This window comes from Sminthopsis crassicaudata, chromosome 1, assembly GCF_048593235.1.
Source record: "Sminthopsis crassicaudata isolate SCR6 chromosome 1, ASM4859323v1, whole genome shotgun sequence".
Lineage (NCBI taxonomy): Eukaryota > Metazoa > Chordata > Mammalia > Dasyuromorphia > Dasyuridae > Sminthopsis > Sminthopsis crassicaudata.
The window spans coordinates 444,891,100-444,912,046 of record NC_133617.1 but is presented as its reverse complement, the minus strand read 5'-3'; the positions used below and the strand labels follow the sequence as shown (position 1 = coordinate 444,912,046).

General features: G+C 33.6%; 1 protein-coding gene across 1 annotated transcript in view; it reads left to right on the top strand.

Moving 5' to 3' along the window:
* Positions 1-20,947, top strand: part of TMC1 (transmembrane channel like 1) — a 182,458-nt gene that overhangs the window by 73,351 nt on the left and 88,160 nt on the right. The window contains exons 5-8 of the mRNA XM_074280993.1: positions 1,014-1,104; positions 4,216-4,297; positions 14,594-14,700; positions 16,441-16,539. Coding sequence (XP_074137094.1) covers positions 1,014-1,104; positions 4,216-4,297; positions 14,594-14,700; positions 16,441-16,539 — 379 coding nt within the window. The remainder of the gene's footprint in view (positions 1-1,013; positions 1,105-4,215; positions 4,298-14,593; positions 14,701-16,440; positions 16,540-20,947) is intronic.

Genomic DNA, 20,947 nt, shown 5'->3' with positions numbered 1-20,947 from the left:
CCTCCTAGCTGTGTGACCCTGGGCAAGTCACTTAACCCCAGCTTCAAAAAAAATAAAAAATTAAAAAAAAAAAATAAAATGCAACCTTTTTCTGGATTGCAAACTGGGCAATTCATTTTTTTCTGATGTCAGTCTGCCCTAACTTTGTTCCCTGTTTCTGCCAATGAAAACCAGGAAATGAATCTAGCATTAAAATCAGTTCACAAAGTGCCAGAATGTTGTGGCCTGCCTTTTAGCTGTTTTCAGATATTTCTTTGTGTCATTTATATAAGCTGTTGCTTGTAAGTCACAGGAACTGAAAAATAGGTCTTTCTTCCTAGGTAGAATTTGAAAGCTTGAAAAAACTTATATGTTATATTTAGCAAATTAAATTCATACAAATTAGAAAATTAAAAGGAAGTCCAAAATAAATTAGGAATATTATGACTTTTTTTTTCTCTTTCTTTAAATACCTTTTTTGATTTAATTTTTGTGGAGGAAGCTATGTCAATTGAATAACATGGTTCATTAGATGACTATAGACATGCTTATGTTTGTTTAGCCAACTCCTTGTCAAATTGAGTTTGAGTCCTTCCATTTCTGAAGTCCATGATTCTGACCTCTCACCCATAAAACGCTATCTTTGGTGGTGGTTCTCTGGATGACATGAATAGAGACCTAGTCAGATTTCCAGGGAGTTCTGTGGACCAATACCACCTCAATCTCATCCTTGGGATTTAGGAGTAGTGAAGGCATTGGGATCTTTTCACACTAGTATGTGCAAACATTATCATCTTTGGCTAGAGAGGATGTAAGTTGGAGCAAGATAAGTACAAATTACTACCACCACCACCCTGGAAAGTAGAATTGGTAGTTCCTTTATAACAATGATACTACTACATGGAAAAGTTCTTCAAATGTCCTAAAGGTATTGTTATATTTGAAACATGGACTTTTCTTTTTTTTAATTAGTTGAGGGGATTTAATTTCCATCAATATTCCTCATCTTCTCTTTTTTTTTTTCCTCTTACAAGAGAAGCCAAAGAATTTGTAAGTGCAAATGAAGGGGCACTTGGGAAAGGAAAAGGAAAACGATGGTTTGCATTCAAGATGATGATGAAAAAAGTAAGTATTTTTATAGATGTATTTTTTAAATAGTAAAAGATGAGTCTGCATCTTCCTGTTGATTACATACCTTTGAAATATTATCCCTTACATGATTATCCTTAGAAGCCAAAAAGAGAGCCCTCATTTCCAAACATACTTTGGCTGTTTTTAATACATCTAGAATACCAAAAGGCCATTTAAATTTCCTCTGACAATCAACCCTTGTGGGGCAAGGAATGGGGAATGCAGAAGAATAGCACAATAGGCAGTAAGTACTTTGTTGTACATATTAGGTTTTCTGTCAAAGAAGCCTCAAATACTATTACAAATGTTAGTAGAATTCATGGAAAGAACAGTGGGTTTGGAGGCAGAAGAATGGAGTTCTATCCTAGCTTTGCCATTGAGATCACAGATTTAGAGTTGGAAGAAAAAATTTTGGAGATCATGTAGTCCTCCTAGTTCCTCATTTTACAGATTAGGAAACAAGTGCAGAGAGGAAAGATATCTTGCTCAAGGTGACAAAGATAGCTAGTGGCAGATTTGGGAAGTGGTAAAGGAAAATTTTTACTCTGCTTGCCAGGGGTGTGCTATTTACATTTGTGACCTTAGGCTTCTTTTCATGGAATTGTGATTAGACAACCAGTGAGGATAAAGGATTTGCCCAAGATAAAAAGCAATAGCAACCAAACCATCAAAAATAAAGTTGAACCCAGGTCCTCAGACCTCGGATCTAGAACACAACACTTACACCACAATGTCTCTCTTTGTCAAGTAATGTCAAGTCAACAAGCATATGTTAAGGTCCAACTAATATTAAATACCAAGAACTTTGCAAGTTGAGCAAACTCAATTTTTTTCTTTTAGGAGCTCACAGTTTAGCTTGGTCAAATCACAATCTTCTCTGAATCTCTTTTCTTTTCTTTGTAAAATGAGGAAGTTAGACAAAGTCATCTGTAAAATGTTTCAAAAACCTAATTCTATTGCTTGTGGGGAAACTTACACAAAGTTCTCTAAAATAATAGGTAATGCGTCAGAAGCCAAGGGACCTATATGCCTATAAAGTTAGGCCATCTCTCTCATACTTGTAGATTTATTGGCTTTCTCTGTTGTAAAAAATTGCTTTATACCACTGATGCTTCCAGAAGAGAAAGCAAGTGTACTATTATTATTCTGAAGAGTTTACTGTTCGACATTCAGATCTCCTTTTCTTAAAGGTGGAGCAAATGAGGCACTTTTCTTAGGAACATGAAGCTTAAGAGTACTGAAAAAAATATATCTCCAATCTTATTATCTCAAGTAGGCCATGCCATTGGGATAGAATATTTTTTCTGCAGGTGCAAAATTAGCTATATATGGTGTTATATTCAGGCACCTGGTTTTACCCCTATTTTCCTATTTTCCAATGAAACTACAAGGCAAACTTTCCTACTTTCCAGGGGTATGCTATATAACTCTATATAAATGCTTAACTACTTGCTGAAAAAAATAATTTACACAGGACACATTTTTGTTTCATTGAATTAGGAACAGCTTGTCTATCACTTTCTTAATTCTAGATAATCAACAAAACAATAAAACAAGTTCTGATTTGTAATGTTGGCAGTTTTCTGAATTGTAAATGCATACACTGAAATTTTAACTTGTGCAAGCTATTTGGAGCAGATTCCAGCATACCCTTGCTGTTTCTTACACATTTTAATTAGTTTCTCCCCGTAATCCATGCTGAATCAATTAATCATTTAAGTATTCAATCAAAGGGTAGCTAGGTATTTCAGTAGAGCTCTGGACCTGAACCTGAGTTCAAATACAGCCTCAGACACACTTAGCTCTATGATCCTGAGCAAATCATTTAACCTATGCCTGCATCAGTTTCCTCATCTTTAAAATGGGAATAACAATAGCACCTACCTCTTCAGATTACTGCAAGAATCAAATGAGATAATTGTAAAGTGCTTCACATTACATAGCTTTTTATAAATATTAGCTCTTTTAAAAATCCTTACTATAAAATGGTTTCTGAGAATACGACAAAAATGAAATAGTCCCTGATCTTAGAGAACTTATATTCTATTAGGGAAGATTATATTAGGGTATATGAATATATACCAAATAGATTTAAGGCAGTATTGGAGAGGAGGGCACTAATAATTGACGGGAGTGAGGAACATCTTCAAGGAGGGGTTGGATTTGAGTTTGAAGTGGAAAATAATGCACAATTTTGGACATGTTTGCTCATGATTTTACACCATAGACCTAACTTCTTATTGGTTTAGTTCTGTCTGTGTAGTTGTATGGAATTCTGAAATTTTTTGCATTTCTCTGAACCAAGTAAAGAGTAAGTTGGAGGGGCAGCTAGGTTGTGCAGTGGATAGAGAACCAGCCTTGAATTTAGGAGGACCCGAGTTCAAATCTGTGTGACCCTGGGCAAGTCACTTAACCCTAGCCTCAGGGGGAAAAAAAAAAAGAGTAAGTTGGAATTGGTTTAAGACACAGATGATCTGAGTTCTTGTTCTAGTTCTGTCATTAACTCATAATGTGACCTGAGACAGAATGTCAGTTTTCTCATGAGGGATTTGGACTAGTTGACCTCTAAGATTCGTCCTATGCTGATCTTCTATGATTCCCTAATTCCCTATCTTATCCACATAAAGATTTCCCCCAGACTGTAAATTTAAAAGTATCTGTTATTTAATCAATTGATTACTCAATAAGCATTTTTAAGTGCTTGCTATGTGCCAGGCACTGTTAGGTTTATATGTATGTATATACACACACATGCATGCATATATATGTATGTATGTATATATGTATATATGTGTGTGTGTGTGTGTGTGTGTGTGTGTGTGTGTGTGTGTGTGTATAAACAGTTCTTGTCCCCAAGAGCCTTGCAATCTACTCCATTTTATGCTCTCTTCCACTGAATTGACCACATGTATTCTTGCCTTGGAATAGGGATGGGTGGTGATTAAAGAACTTTGGAACTTCATGCCTTATTTCCTCTTACTTTGCAAGAAGGTTGAGTGTTCCATGTCACACAGTTGATATGGCATGTAGTCTTAGTGGAGTTCATGCTTCATTTGACTTGACTTTCAACAATTTGAAAGTCAATGTTGTGTTTTTCCTTTTCAGAAATGGGCAAAATTTCTTCGTGATTTTGAAATCTTCAAGCAGTCATGTATACCATGGGAAAATAAAATCAAAGCTGTTGAAAGTAAGTGCTCATTAAATCATATTGGTGATGGGAGGGGAGGAGGGAAAGGGAGATTGCCTAAGATAAACTACTGATTTCAGCCAAACTTGCTAAGTTTGTAAAATGCCTTTCCCTATCTTTGACCATTAGAAAGAAAAAAAAAAAAGAAAAAAAAAGACCTTTTTTATAGCCATCTTTTTCATACTGTGAAGCTTCCTAGAATATAAATAACTATATATATTATATATGTATCAACCCAGGAAAAAGAATCATTTAGCTCCACTCTCACTTCTTAGATTAAAACTTATCTTTTCTGATGTGACTTTTGTGTTTACTTTCTGCTCTGCAAAGGATGAATGATCCCTCAATATATGGTTGTTTTAGTAGAGATTTTATTTTTATGACAAATATAACATTACATATCTGTGATTCTTATGAATATGATATAATAATTCTAATAATTAACGGTGACATTTTTAATAAAAGGGAATCTCTTTTAGGGATCATTTAAAAATTGCTGTCATGTAGTATATATTGATAAGATAGGAAGCAGTCATACAAATAATGAAGAAAATCCATTTTCTAATAAAGACATTTAATAAGCACGTCTGGATTTTTTTTCCTTTTTTTTTTTTTTTTTTTTCTGAGGCTGGGGTTAAGTGACTTTCCCAGGGTCACACAGCTAAGATGTGTTAAGTGTCTGAGATCAGATTTGAACTCGGGTCCTCCTGAATTCAAGGCTGGTGCTCTATCCACTGCATCATCTAGCTGCCCCTAGTACTTCTGGATTTTAAGACAGATTCCATTACTTTAAAATTAATTAAATTTAAAAAAAATTTTTGTTTTGATACATCAGTTCTTAAAAAACACTTGCCTTTCCCTTAGAAATAAAGATGTGTACACGACCTAAAATTTCATAAGTATTTTAAAACTTCTTCATGAAGAAACTATTAATAAATGTCAGCCCTTTTCTACAATTTATAATCTTAAAGGATTATAGGATTTTCTAGAGCAAGGAGAAGTGAAGTAATCTGTTCAGGGTTGCATAACCAATGTGAGGGTCAAAGGTAGATTTGAACCAGTTTTCCTGTTTCAAGACCAATGTTCTTTCCATTTTCTTATGCCCTTTAAAAAGGTAAAGTATAAAACCATCTAATCTAGAGAGATGACAACTGCCAGCAAATGTAACTTTCCACTCTTATCACTTACCATTTTTAATGGACCACACAGAAGTGTTGAATTTTTAAATCTCTATTATTGAGAACTAATAGTAATTGTATTCAATCTGAATTATGTTTTTGAGTCATTGAAGTGATTTCAGTCATTATTACATTGTGCTTTTGGCTCTGGTCTCCTTATTCTTCATCAGCAGTTAATTTGATAGCCTATTTCCTTAATTATTGAGAGAATTCAAGAAAATGCGGAAATAGTTTTTATTGAAAGTCCAAATCAAAAAGTCACAGCTCTATCTTGCTGCAATTTCCTAATATTTCGATATTCAGGGATTTTGAATAGAATCTGATTCTCATTCCCACAAACCTTTTCTGTCTAAATAATGGAAAAAAAAAAAAAGAGCTTCCTTCTGGTTAAGTAAAATAGTATAATTAAAATATTGACTCAATAAAAAGATAACTTAGATGATATTCCCTTGATATGATTGGATAATTTTTAGTAATGTGTGTCTCCCTTTGGTCTCTGGTCCTATCTCTTGTTTTAAAATGGAAACAATTTAAATTACTAAATTAATCATAGCTCATTTTTATCTGAGGTATGGTAGAAAGAGTACTAGAGTCAAAGGATCTATGTTTAAATTTCAGCCATGTCATTTACTCTCTGTGTGATCATAATCAAGTCATATGATGTTTTGATTCTGTTTCTTCTGTTATGTGAAAGACTGACTACTTGAACCTTAAGCTCTAAATCTCTGGTATAGTATTTTAGTTTGTAACATTTTTCTTACATCTGTTGAGACAAGTGCTGTATCATTGTGTCCTTTTCACAGACATGTAAACTGAGACTAAAAAAAGATTAAGCAATTGAATTATTGAAAACCACAGAACTGGTAAATAGTAAGTGCTAGAGTGGAGATTTGAAGCCAATAGTCCTATCTTGATTACAAGATTTTCCTCTCATATCATGGAAATGACACTTCAAACATTTCAAAACAAGATATACAGTGAATGCTTTTGGCAACATCTTCACAACAATACTATATAGCAACTCAGATAATCCTTCCAGGTCTCTTCACAACCTTCAGATTCTATGATTCTATTAGAACCACCACTGGCTTTAGAGGAGAGAAATTCTACTCTCAATGCTGCATTGACTAGAAATGTGATTTTTAGGCAAGCCACTTGTTTTCTTCTTCTGGAAAATGAAAGAGTTGGTATAAGTAATCTCCAAATTCTTTTTGGATAATTTTGCAGTTTTCTGGTGAATTTCAGATAAGTGAAATTCAGATAAGTTGGGAAATAACTTTATGTTGTGGCCTTGAAAACCTTGATTTTTCTAATTCATTAAGGAATCCATTTAGCTTCAGCCAAAAGCTATGGGAAATTCTAGGCTGCTCGAACTTGTCATATTATACTTTTCCTATGAATTTAAGTCTTTAATTAGAGGCATTTCTTATTGTTTCCATACTTTTCATGCTCTTAGACATTGCTCCTTATTCATCCCACTCAACACACATGCTTAGTTGTTTTGTTTCTTGTTCATTCCTATTGTAACATCTTGGCAAAGTCTAGGCTCAAGAATATGAGCTTTCATAGTAAAAACAATCCACAGGAACTTATTATCAATGATTTAGTTTCTCAACCTAATCTCTTCTCAAATTCCATGAATATAGTCTCCTGGAAGCTATCTCCTATTGACCCTCACCCCTAATCCTGTAGGTAACCAATGAATTTTGTGCCACTTCTTCAAGGTTGTGTCACTTATCTTATATTCCCCTAAATTTTTTCAGATAAAAGACTTGTGAATAATGAAAATATATATTCTTTAAAACAAAGCTTAATCTAATAAGGTTATTTTAGGTTAAGGAGTTTTCAATTTCCCGTCCTTGATCTGAACCAATTGCTGCCCAGAGTGCTGTTCCTCTATAACTCCATCCCCTTTCTTGTCTCCAGTGATCTCAGCTCTTGGAAAAGTCTTAGTTACCAGGACAACTATGGTAAAAATGAATTAATTAAATAAGAATGGGCTTTTCCCACCTTCATTATCTAGCCAGATTTTCTCATTAAGATGTCTAACTCATTTATAATGGGACTTTACTTCATTTGCATAAAATATAGCAAATACAGCTTAGCTATATTTGTTGACTGACCTATTACAGAGAATTTTATAGGACAGATTTCTACATCTGTTCATGAAAAGCATACCTATGACATATTAAAGCAAAGAAGGTCTAGATTCATATAACCCACAGTCCTTATGAGCACACACACACCCTACACACAACAGCTACAGGCTGTTTTTCTCAGAAGCATTTTATTTTACCATAATTAGTGATATAATGAAATGTTAAAAATATAATGACATGAAGCAACAATTTCTAGATTTCTTGCATATGTACTGATTTTTGCATGAAGTGATTTTTTTCTATAAATATAAAAATTTAACTATAAAAAATCATATTTAACTTATGGTTTTCCAAACTATTAAATAAAAATTATAAAGCTAACATATTATTTTAACTGATAACTGAGATAAAACATATACAACTAACTTCCTAGGTTCTATTTAGAAGTTATCCTATCAAATAAAGACAAATTCATAAACTGACACCCAAAATATTTTAATTCAATTTTAAAAATTGTTAATTGCTTACTAAATTCAATGGAGGTTATGGGGATGCAAAATGAAAAAAATATTTTCTATGTCTAGAAACCTAGATTTTTACCTAGGAAATATATATAAAAGATATATAAATACAATACAATTCAAGGAGAAAGGGAATTTGAAGGATGAGGGAAAGCATCCAATAAGAGGAAGAAGCTGGGTTATACCTGTAGTTTGGGGAGATTATTTTAATAGTTGTGCAAAAGATGGACTAGAGAAGGAATCTGGATGTATGAATGATTTGACTAAGCAATCAAGTGGTCAATTTCATTATGTTTAATTTAAGCAAGTAAAAGATCACATTTGAAATGGTATCATGATGCTGTGAAAAGAACCTTGGATTTGAAATCAATGAGATTTCTGCTCTGATCCTATCTGTATTACTTCCTGTCTATATTATTATGAGCAAATCATAGAGCCTACCTTTGTGGGTCTATTTCTCATTTATAGAATGAAAGGATTGAACCAGATCAGTGATTCTGAAAGTGTGGTCCAGAGAATCCTGGGGGTCTCTGAATTCCTTTCTGAGAATCTACAACTTCAAAGTTATTGTACATATCTGTAAACATAACCCACATAAGTAAAAACTCTTTGAACAGATCCCTAGTAGTTTTTAATGGTATAAAGATAGTAAGAACAAAAGTCTGAGAACCATTGCACTAGATGACTCTAAGTTCTCGTGTAGCTAGAAGTCTATGCTTCCAGAATTTGATTATTTTATGATTACTGGACAGCAAACCCTCAAAAAGTCAGATGGGGAAAAAATCCAGCCACTTACCAAGATCCTAGGAAATATATCTTTTAATAAATTGCCTACATTGTCTTTTTTTTGGAGGGATACTTAATCTTATAACAACTTCACTTAAAATACTGAAACTAGAAGGCATTGTTGTGTGAAGATTGAATTTTTTGATAGAAATTGCTTGCTATTCCAATAATGAATGAAAATCTATGGGCAAAGTACTCTCTGAATCTCTCTGACTTTTAGCTTCCTCATTAAGGAAAAAAAAAAACTTGAAAAATATATACCCTAGAGCTCTTCACAGAGATGCTTGAAGAAACTGAATGTTATTTTGATTGCCAGAAGGTTTTATTGGCGTACTAAGCTTATGAAAGGCACAAGCACAAAACCCAAGGGTTACCCACAGGTATTAACAATACTTTGCTGAACAGCTTTCTGAAGACTCTTGACACTTTGAACTCTGGAAAGCATAACTTATTTGAAACCCAAATTAGTATTTCAGCCACTTGAGAGAAGATTAAATAAGTTCTCATCTTTAAAGTTATCTATCAATAATTTTTATTTTTACATCATATTCATTAAAACATTTTCTTTTTTATCTGAATTCAATGCATATCAATTAAAAAGAATATTTCCACATACTAAATGGAAGAGGAAAAGAAGATAATAGATAAAACTATGAATTTCTTTATGTACAGCCTGCTTTTTTTAACTTTTAATAATTATATATTAAACATTTAAAATATGTGCTGCTTGTCTATATTTCCTTTTGATCTTCCTTCTTTTGTGTATATGAAAATACTTCAATGACCCTTTTAAACTCTTTTTTCTTTCTTCTTTTTTTGATAACATTCTCTCCAGATCCCCCATCATTAATTCATCCCTCTGTAAGAAAAAAAAAAGTCTTATAATAAATAAAAGTAATAAAAATAAAACAAATCTGCGTATTTGTCAATATCATATTTGTTCCTGGATATTTTTCCCTGCCCCACTACCTCAAACATATTCTTGTAATATTTTTATTAGAGCTTTTTCTTTTTCTTTTTTTTCCCCTGAGGCTGGGGTTAAGTGACTTACCCAGGGTCACACAGCTAGGAAGTGTTAAGTGTCTGAGACCAGATTTGAACTCAGGTCCTCCTGAATTCAAGGCTGGTGCTCTATCCACTGCACCACCTAGCTGCCCCTAAAGCTTTTATTTTTCAAAACATATGCATAGATAATTCTGCAACATTAGCTCTTGCAAAATCTTATGTTTCAATTTTTCCCTCCTCTCCATCCCCTCTCCTAGATGGCAAGTAGTCCAATATATGTTAAACATGGTAGAAATATGTATTAAATCCAATATATGCATACATATTTATACAATTATCTTGTTGTATAAGAAAAACCAAATCAAACCAGAAAATAAAATGATGAAGAAAATAAAATGCAAGCAAACAACAAAAAGAGTGAGAATACTATGTTATGAACCATACTCAGTTCCCACAGTCCTCTCTCTGGGTGGAGATGGCTCTATTGATCACAAGACCATTGGAATTGGTCTGAATCATCTCATTGTTGAAGAGAGCCATGTACATAAGAATTGATCACTGTATAATTTTGCTATTCCTATGTACAATTATCTCCTAGTTCTGCTCATTTCACTTGCTATCAGTTCATACAAGTCTCTTCAGGCCTCTCTAAAATCATCCTGCTTATTGTTTCTTATAGAAAAATAATATTCCATTGCATTTATATACCAGAACTTATTCAATCATTCTCCAACTGATGCACATCCATTCAATTTCCAGTTTCTTGCCACTACAAAAAGGGCTGCCACAAATATTTTTGCACATGTGGGTCCTTTTCCCTCCTTTAAGATCTCTTTAGGTTATAAGCCCAGTAGAAATACTGATGGGTCAAAAGGTATGCTCAGTTTGATAATTCTTTGGGCATAGTTCCAAATTGCTCTCCAGCATATTCTTGTAATAATAATTAAAAGTAAAAGAAAAAATTTAGCAAAATAACTAACACTCAACAACCTCCCTGTCTGACAGTGTCTTCAATATTCTACACCCATATTTCCTTGCTTCTATACTTACATTTTCTCAAGATTTCTCTAGAGGTAAGTTTGATCATTATAACTACATATTCAAGTTTGTTTTAATATTCTTTCCTTTATGTTGATGTAATCATTGTGTTTATTACTTCAGAGTGACAAAATCAATAGTAACAAGAAAAGAAATTGAGTTGGTCGTATGTCAACACAGATGGATAGTATCACAATAATGTGTCATAGATCTTTAGCAAGCTGTTCAGGAAAATATTATTCATATTGCAACACTCTGTGTAGCCTTGGACTTGTGCTTCCTTAGGACAGCCAGAGTTCTCCCCTGGTATCCTTCATGTAAGAGAAACCAAGGAAAACCTATACAACATGTAAAGTGAATACTCTATGACCAATTTATGGGAATCAATCCATGAACTATAGATTCATGAACTCATGTTCGTTAGAAAAACAAATCTGTTTCATCTAAAAGACTTTCTTCCTGAAAAACCAGTGTTCTTTTAGTCCAGGCATGGGGAACTTTTTTTTTTTTCCTGCCAAGAGCCATTCAGCTATTTATAACATCAATTACAGGCCATATAAAATTATAGAATTCAAGTAGTGGAAAGTTGCTGTACCTAGCTTTCAGCTCATCATCACCTTAGCAAATGATTTTATAGGCCTTATATAGCTCTAGACTGGATGTTCCCTACCTCCTTTTTAGCCCAATGTTGTTGTGGCCATTCTATATGTTGTTTTCCTATATTTACCTTTGAGTACCGAGGTGGTAGAATGGATAGAGTATTGAACCTTAAGTCAAGATGACTTATCTTCCCGAGTTTAAATTTGCTTTCAGACATTTATTAACTATGTGACCTTATGCAAGTCACTTAACCCTGTTTGCAACAGTTTCTCATCTGTAAAATGAGCTGCAAGAAGAAATGGTAAAGCACTCTAATATCTTTGCCAAGGAAATCCTTATTAGAATCAAGGATAGTTGAATATGACTGAAAAAAACAGAGCAACAAATACTTATTCTTCCTAATTTCAATAAAAATTGCAGTGTTCTAGTAAATCAATGAATATACTGATGAGGATATTCCTTCTATCTACATAAATCTCAACACATCTCAATCTGTTTGATTCTTTTCTGTCTTAGTTCAGTTTCCTTCTTCATCTGCTAAATGGGGAGGTTGGACTACTTGACCCTGAAGGTTAAAGTTTAAAAACATGATAATAATGGTAACTTGAGTCCTCAAAAATATTATTTTATTTAGCTTGAAACTATTAGCACATTATCTTTCCTTGTTTAGTAGTCCTACAGTGAGAACTTTGCACAAAAGTATTTTATTTCCAGGCAAGGATTTATTGACCCTGGATAACCATAGATGTGAACAGGATCCTTCTCAAGGTAATGAAAGAATTCAATAAAATATGGAGTGAACTAAAGTATGAGGCATCGTTAGCTGATTAAGTGCCTACTGGGTCCTTATCAGAGAATATATATAAATCTGATAACGAGAAGATATGAAACCATTGGGAGTCAACTAAAGATTAGAATGTTGAAAGAGGGGTAGAGGAGTTTTAGCCTTAATATTATCTCAGATAATGTGTCTGGTTACAGTGGTTTGTCATAGTTGTCAAAAACAGATGTTATTAGATTTTTTTTTACTTCTTATACTTCCATGGCATAAAATATAGATGTGCTTTTCTTTTTTTAAATTATGCTTAGGTGATTTCTTATATGGAATCACAATTATGGTTATAAATTGGATCAGATTGAGAAGTACTGATTTCTAAGGTCCTATTCCATCTTCTATCCTCTTTTTTTGTTTGTTTTTACTAGGAGGGAGGTACACCTGTGATTTCATTGATGGGGAAACTCCATCACCTGATGAAAATAGCCACATCCTCTATAAATCACAGTTTTAGAGAGTTGCCTGAGTATTTTAAGAGGTTAAGTAACTTACCCACATTCTCCCATGTGTAGTACTTGAACTCAACTCTTACTCAAGACTCTCTAAATCTACTGGCTCTTTGCTTATACTTTAAACTTCTTTTGGTCTTAAATACATATATATATATTATATATATTTATTATTATATTATATATTACATATAATATATATTGGTTATAAGAGTTGTTATAAGAATATATATATATATATATATATATATATATATATATATATATATATATTTGTGTTATAAGAATAAGTACAATTTATTGAAAAAGTATCCTAAATTTCCTGGAGACAGATATTTTGGGAATGAGAATGAGGAATAAAGACATCAGAATTTTCATTTCCTATGCTAACTTTTGGGGTCAAGGTACAAGAAAGATGTGAATTGGTAATGTAAAATTGGGCAGAAGTGTTTGATAATTGGTGTTGGGACTTTTATATTTTTGTTGTTCAAGAATGTAAACTTCTTGAGGGTAACTGTTTCTTATTATTAATATTGGGTTGGGGTGTAAGCTGTTACTATTTTCAATAGGTCATTTTATTCCTTTTAGTTAACCATAATGTTAAATAAAGAGAACTATTCATTATCCTAAGGTTTTAGATGAATGTAGAACTTCCTGGAAAATTTCATCTCCACTGTTGCTGAACAATCCTGTGGACATGAACTTGACAAACAGTACCAGAGTTATAGTGGTATTCTGGGAGAAAGGCATTGTATAACTATGAGAAAAAGAAGAAATGCTTAGCTTTGAATAGCAACAAACACCCATTCTGTTGTCACTCCCTCAATTCACACTGGCATGAACACCTGCAGGTTGGGTACCCAGAAGCTTAACTGATAACTCAATTAACTCTTGCATGTGACTCTCTACATTCTATAATTCCAAAGTCCACATTAGTATGCTTCCCAATAATAATCAGTAGATTCAATCATCTTTTAGCAAGTGAAATTACTAAGAAAAAGAAAAGTTGATATTTCCTCTTAGTATTGAGGTAGATATGTAAGGACTTTGTGTAACAAAAGGGGGTAATTCATAACTCCTGGTACTGCTTAAAATACCCTTCTTTCATTCCAGCTCTCCTTGACCCAAGTAAAAAGCTCAGGTTCTGAGGATAAATTCTTTCCTTAAGTTCAAAACTGATACTGCTTTGAATCTTGAGGGATCATTCTCTTTGGAGCTGCTACCTTCCTTTAGCAACTCCCTGAATTTATTTGTCGTTTAGGTGTCTTTCAACTCCTATGTAGACCGTTCCCTGGATTTGGATTTTGGATATTGGTTATGTGACTCCAGGTAAATTAAGTTCTCACAATTCTTAGGAGTTTCTGTGAAACTAGAAGTTTCAGATAAGACACTGATTTGCTTTGGTAAATGGAGTTCTCATCAGGAAATTTGCTATACTAGTGAAATCACGGATCTAATTCCTATCCATAAAAGACTTATCAGCCAGTGATGGAATTTTTCATTTTTCCACAGTATTAAATTCTTTGGTTATAAGTCATACATGGATAGCAGTAGACTTTCTTAAGTTCCATAAGGTGAAATAGAGCCAAACATGAAATATCTGTCCATAAAATTTAAAGGGCTGGTTGACAAATATTCTTTTCAGTTACACCTATGAACAAGAGAAAAGTGTTGGCTTTAGAATCAGAGAACAGATGTGATATTTTAAGTTAAAATGTTATAGCTTTGCTCAGAGTAGTAGCAAAAATAAGAATTTCTTTTGACTCTTTTTTTCTCCTTCTATAGGCCAGTTTGGGTCATCAGTTGCCTCTTATTTTCATTTCTTGCGGTGGATGTATGGAGTGAATATGGTTCTCTTTGTACTGACATTTAGCCTTATCATGTTACCTGAGGTGAGACTATGACTAATAATTTGGAAATCACATTTAAATAGGTTACTCACTAGACCAATAACTCTCAAAAGGAATTAAAAAAAAAATATATATATATATATAAGGGATATGAACCAAATTACTGACAATTTTGAAGAGAGCAGATTCATTTGAATGATAAGATTAGAAGTCAAATTACACTTGGGTTCAGAAGACAATAAGAAGAAAAGTGGAAGTAATCAGTTTAAAGATAACTTTTTCAAGTAATTTAAAGAAAGGAAAAAGGGATATGAACCAATGGCTAATTAGTGATAGCTAGCTAATTAGTGCAGAATGAACTTAGTGCAAGTGCACTAATCAGCATAAATTTGTGATTTCTTCTAGTTCCCTTCAGCAGAAGAGCAAAGAAGGCAGATGAAAGCAGTAATTCAGTTTTGGAGTTTCACGTATTATGCTCAACAGTAAGAAGGAAGGAAGGAAGAAAAGAAGGAAGAAGGAAAGAAGAAAAGAAAGGAGGAAGGGAGGAAGAAAGGAAAGAAAGGAAAGAAGGGATGGAAGGAGGGAAGGAAGAAAGAAAGAAAGGGAAAGAGGGAGGGAAGGAAAGAAAAAAGGAAAGAGGGGAAGATGGTGGAAAGATGAGAGGGAGACAGAGATTTATTAGGTATCAATTATATTCCAGGTACTGTGCTAGGCATTTTACAAAATATATCTTATTTGATCCTCATGACAACCCTGTGAAATAGATAATATTTTTTATCAAATCTCAAAAGAAGTTATTGACTGATGGTAATAGAGGAAGTCTGGAAGTGGTAATGAGGAGCAAAAAATACTCTAGCAAAAAAATACATGACCAGTGAGTTGTGGATTATTAGAAAAACTGTAGCCAGTGCTAGAAATGGTGGTCAGGAGAATCAGTTTCATCAGTAGGGAGTTAGCCTCAGTGAATGCCAGAAGATAGAAGGAAGGAGTGAGAAAGGAAAATGTTTTAGGTTCAAGGAGGTTCATTAATTATGGAAAGAAATCTAGAGAGGGCTTTGAGGGAATATATAATATAATATTTATAAAATATATTGCAAACCTTAAATTGCTATACAAATGCTAGCTATTTTTATTTAAATTCTAAGCTCTATTGCTTATGATCTGGATGAACTTTGATGTGTTCCTTATACTCTCTGGATCTCAGTTTCCTTATTTGTAAGACAAAAAACTAAATATAGTCTAAGGTTAGTTCCTGTTCTAAATGTATATTTATATTAATCTATATTATTTATAACCCCATTTTCTCTTATTTTAATAGTTCAGAATCTCCCTGGAGCAGGTTTTTAATTTTTGTTGTATGTCCTTCTCCCTGAGTCTGATGATGCCTTCTTAAAATTATGTCTTTAAGTGCATAAAATAATAGGATTACAAAAGAAATAAAATTATATTGAATTATAGTTCTTAAAATATTTTAAAGAACTACTATCCTAAAGACTGATATAAATTAAAATGAACTTTATAGCTATTTTGAGATCATATCATAATTAAAGGGACAGAAAGCAGTCACTTCTGACAGTCCTAAAAATGAGAAATTAAGTCTACATTAAAAATATTGGAATCATGTAAATTATGCTTTTTAATATTTTGGCCAGCATATTGCATCTAACAAGCAATTTTCAAATAAATAAAAGAATATACTTTGAAAAAATAAATTAAGGTTGTCTATATTTCTTATGTCATGCCTCTAGACAGTAATTATTGTTTCATATTATCTCTATATAGGCATTATGGGGCTTGCCATATGGAAGTTTACCTAGAAAAACAGTCCCAAGAGCTGAAGAAGCAACTGCCCAGAACTTTGGTGTGCTATATGACTTCAATGTAAGTATCTTTTAATGTCCAGAATGAACCTAAACTTCTGGAGCTTCACGGATGTGGTTTCCAGAATGTATTCAGCCATTTCACAAGCAAAAGTCTCATTCTATCATATTGGAAGTGTATTCTAAATCTAGACAGCCGTGAAAGTAAATTTTTGAGTAAAAATATTGTTGTAACCTGAGTGAAGAGATAGGAGAGTACAGAATGTACCTATACTTGGAATTCAAAGAAGAGAAACAAACATCTGTACTCTACTAGATTGTAAACTCCTTGAAAGCATGGCTCAACCATCCCTTATCTTTTGTAGTAACCTGTAAGCACCTAAATAACTCGTGTTTTTAAAGACAAGAAAGTGAAAAAAGACATTCCAATTTATTTTGATTTAACCTGAGAGTTTACAAATGTTTATTTATTTTGACAAGAATGGTTGAAATTCTCCTATGGCGTACAGAATCAAAACTTTCAGACTTGAAGAAAGAATTACCTCTTCCTTACCAAATGTCCTCCCTGAGCAATATTATAGTACTTGTTGATGGTGGGAATATTTAAATTATTTTACTGGCTTATGTCTACTTACTGAGAATATTCCTTGAATTGGACTTAAATCATTGCCAATAAGACAAGAACCATACCTTATGTTCAAAATTACATCTGGAGCAGAGCTGTTGTTATAAGGATTTGTAGGGTATTGTCTGGTCATTTCATGAAATATTTGAAAAGTAGCTTAAAGAAAGTAGACAACAATGAAATGAATGGGAAATGAAGAAAGGAGGAAGACAAGGGAATACTTAAATAGAAAATTTCATATATTTAACTTTGATGCCATGTCTTCCCCACTATGTTATCAACTCATCAGTGACCAGAAGTGATTTCTTCTAGTTCCTTTTTTATATCACACTATTGATATACAATTTACTATGCTCTTGTAAAGTCTCAGTAAACTTTGACTTTTTGAGAGAATGAAAAGAACATAGATTTAGAACCAGAAGGAAACTCAGAGGACATTGCTCCAAATCTCTCATAGACATTTTTACTAATTTTCATGAGTCTTGTGAATGGTGTAATAGAGGCCAAGAGATTGGAATCAGGAATAATTGAGTTCAGATCTTTCCTTAGAGTCTTTGTAACTCTGTACCTTAACTAAGTTGATTAACCTCTCTCAACCCCACCTCAATAGCACAATGGGTATAACAGCAACAAAATGGTTGTTGTTAGGATCAAATCAGATAATATATTTAAAGAAATTTGAAAACTTTCAAAGAATATGTAAATGTCATCTATATAGTATATGACAAAGTTGGAATTTAAACCTGTCTTCCTTCTTAAAATCTTATACTTTTCTATCATGTTGCCTTTAATCTTTTGAAAGCTAAATAATGCACAATACAAGAAACCATTGATTCTGAAAGAATGAAGAGAAAAGACTCTTGAGCAATGATAGAAGCATACTTTTAAAGAGATGTTCCTAGTTTCTGAGGAGAAAAAAAATATTCAAAGGAGTAATTAAGGCAGGATGATCAGGGTTTAATCCCAGGACAACAACATTTAGAGTATGTTAATGATATTTGTTTAGTAGTCATAAAAAAGAAGTGCTTAACAGATAGCAAGAATAATTTGTTAAAAATGGGAAGTTGCCTTTTAGCTTTAGAACACCTTCCAAGTAGTGCTTTATTCTACCTCTTTCAACATTGAATTTATTTAATTTTAAAAGTTAATCAGAACATGTTTCATTCTGCTTGCTCTGAGGCTCTTTTGTGATGCTTTACTGGGCACTGAAATTTCTAGTCAAAACTCTGATCAAGATATAGAATAAGCACAATTACTTGATGGAATCAATATTTCCAAAAAAAGATAAAGTACTTTACCACCCACATAAGGTAGGCCTTCCTTTAAAAAAAAATTGAGAGGACTTCTGGCCAAGATGGCAGAGAGGACACACACATCTGCTTAAGCTCCACGTTTTCTCTCAGAATAATTTATCTCATGACAAGCCTTGGTAGTGCTTGACTGAAAAAAACTACACATAATTGCCAAGAGAAGATATCCTCAAAAGTTGCCAGAAAAGGTCTGTTTTTGCTTGTGAGTGGGGACAGTTTTACATTGTAGGGCACAAACTGAAGGCAGGCAGCAGTGGTAGCACACCAGGCACAATAAGGCAGGCAGCTCACAGCTGAACAGACCTGAGTGGGGTAGGGTGTGATCTCAGCTATTTCTGTTGTGAGAGCTTTAACACAGCCTTGCCTATTTTGTCCTGGCAGCAAGCTAGTAAACAAGCAGAGAAGCTAAAAACACAGGAGGTGAAGACTATAATCTCCAAAAGCTAGTGTCTCTTGGGACCTGGCCACACCCACCCACTGTGTCTCAGCACAGATGCAGTGCAGTCATTGCTGTCCTGCTAGTGCCTCGCTGATGCCCCCTACAGTCTGTAGAGGAAGCTCAGTAATACCATCCAGCCCACCTCCCAAAAAAGCAGACCATTTGTTTTTCTTGTTTGTTTGTTTTCTTTGATTCTTCTTTGACAAAATGAGCAAAAAGTTAAAGCATACTCTAACTATTGATAGCTTCTATATAGATAGAGAGCAGACTTTAAACCCTGAGGAAACTAAAAACAGACTCTCCCAGATGAATCCCCAAAGGGGGATATCATCTGGTCCTCAGCGCACAACATTCTCAGAGAAGAAATTAAAAAGGCTCTCACAAGACAGCTAGAAGAAAAATGGGAAAAGGAAAGGGAAGCTTGGAAATAGAGTCATCCCACTCATTCAAAGATAGAGTGGATAAAGAAATCAAATCCTTGAAAAACAGAATTAATGAGTTGGAAAAAGAAAATAGCTCTCTGAAAAATAAAATGGGTGAAATGGAAAAAAATTCCATAAAACAAAACAACTCACTTAAAAACTCAATTGGACAATTAGAAAAAGATATTTTAAAAAGTGAGTGAAGAAAATACTTCATTGAAAATCAGAATCGAACAAATAAAATTGAATGACTCGAGGAGACACCAAGAATCAGTAAAGCAAAACCAAAAAAAAAAAAAAAAAAAAAAATATGAAACAATGGAAAAAAATGTGAAATACATTCTTGGGAAAATAACAGACCTGGAAAATAGACTCAGGAGAGACAATCTGAGAATTATTGGACTCCCTGAAAAATATGATGAAAAAAAGAGCCTGGTCACTATTTTCCAGGAAATTATCAAAGAGAACTGCCCAGATGTTTTACAAACAGAGGGTAAAAAAGACATTGAAAGAATTCATCGATCACCTACTGAAAGGGACCCTAAAATCAAAACACCAAGAAATATAGTGGCCAAATTACAGAACCATCAGACGAAGGAAAAAATACTACAAACTGCTAGAAAAAAATCAATTCAAATACAGAGGAGCCACAATAAGGATTACTCAGGATCTAGCAGCGTCCACATTAAAGGATCAAAGAGCCTGGAATATGATATTCTGAAAAGCTAAAGAACTTGGTATGCAGACAAAAATAATTTACCCAGCAAAAATGAGCATCTTTTTCTGGGGAAGAAGATGGACATTCAATGAAATAAATGAATTTCACCTATTCTTGATGAAAAAACCGAATCTAAACAAAAAGTTTGATTTGCAAATACAGAACACAAAAAAACCCTAAAAAAAAAGCAATCTTGGGAAGTATATTTGTGCTATAAAGATATATAAAGAACACATGTATACATTGTTCTAGAAATTAGAGGCGGAAACGAAATTGTACCTAGAAAAGGGTACAGTGGGGTTACTACATCTCACAAAGAGGCAAAGGAAACCTATTATATCTGAGAGAAAGAATGGAGGGGGATGAACATAGTGTGTATCTTACTGTCATCAAAATTGGCTTAAAGAGAAAAACATTAGACATATTCGATTTATGGTGAAACTTCTCCCACCTCATTGAAAAGTGGGAGAGGAAAAGCAAAAAGGAAAGGAGTAAGATAAGCAAAAGGGAATACAGAAATTGTGAGGAAAAGGGACAAGATAGGGGGAGGAGATCTAAGGTGGGGGGAGGGATACTAAAAAGGGAGGGCTGTGAGAAGCAAGGGGTGCTCATAAGTTTAATACTGGGGAGAGAGATAAGGGGGAAGGAAAGGAGAAAAGCATAAGCAGGGGTTAACAAGATGGCAAGTAATATAGAATTGGTAATTTTAACTATAAACTATAAACTCCCCCATAAAGAGGAAGCAGTTAGCAGACTGGATTAAAAGCCAGATTCCTACAATATGTTGTTTGCAGGAAACACACGTACAGCAGGGTGAGACTTACAGAGTAAAGGTTGGAGCAGAATCTACTATGCTTCACATAAAGTTAAAAAAAAAAAAAGCAGGGGTAGCTATACTGATCTCAGATCAAGCAAAAGGAAAAATTGATCTAATTAAAAGAGATAAGGAAAAGCA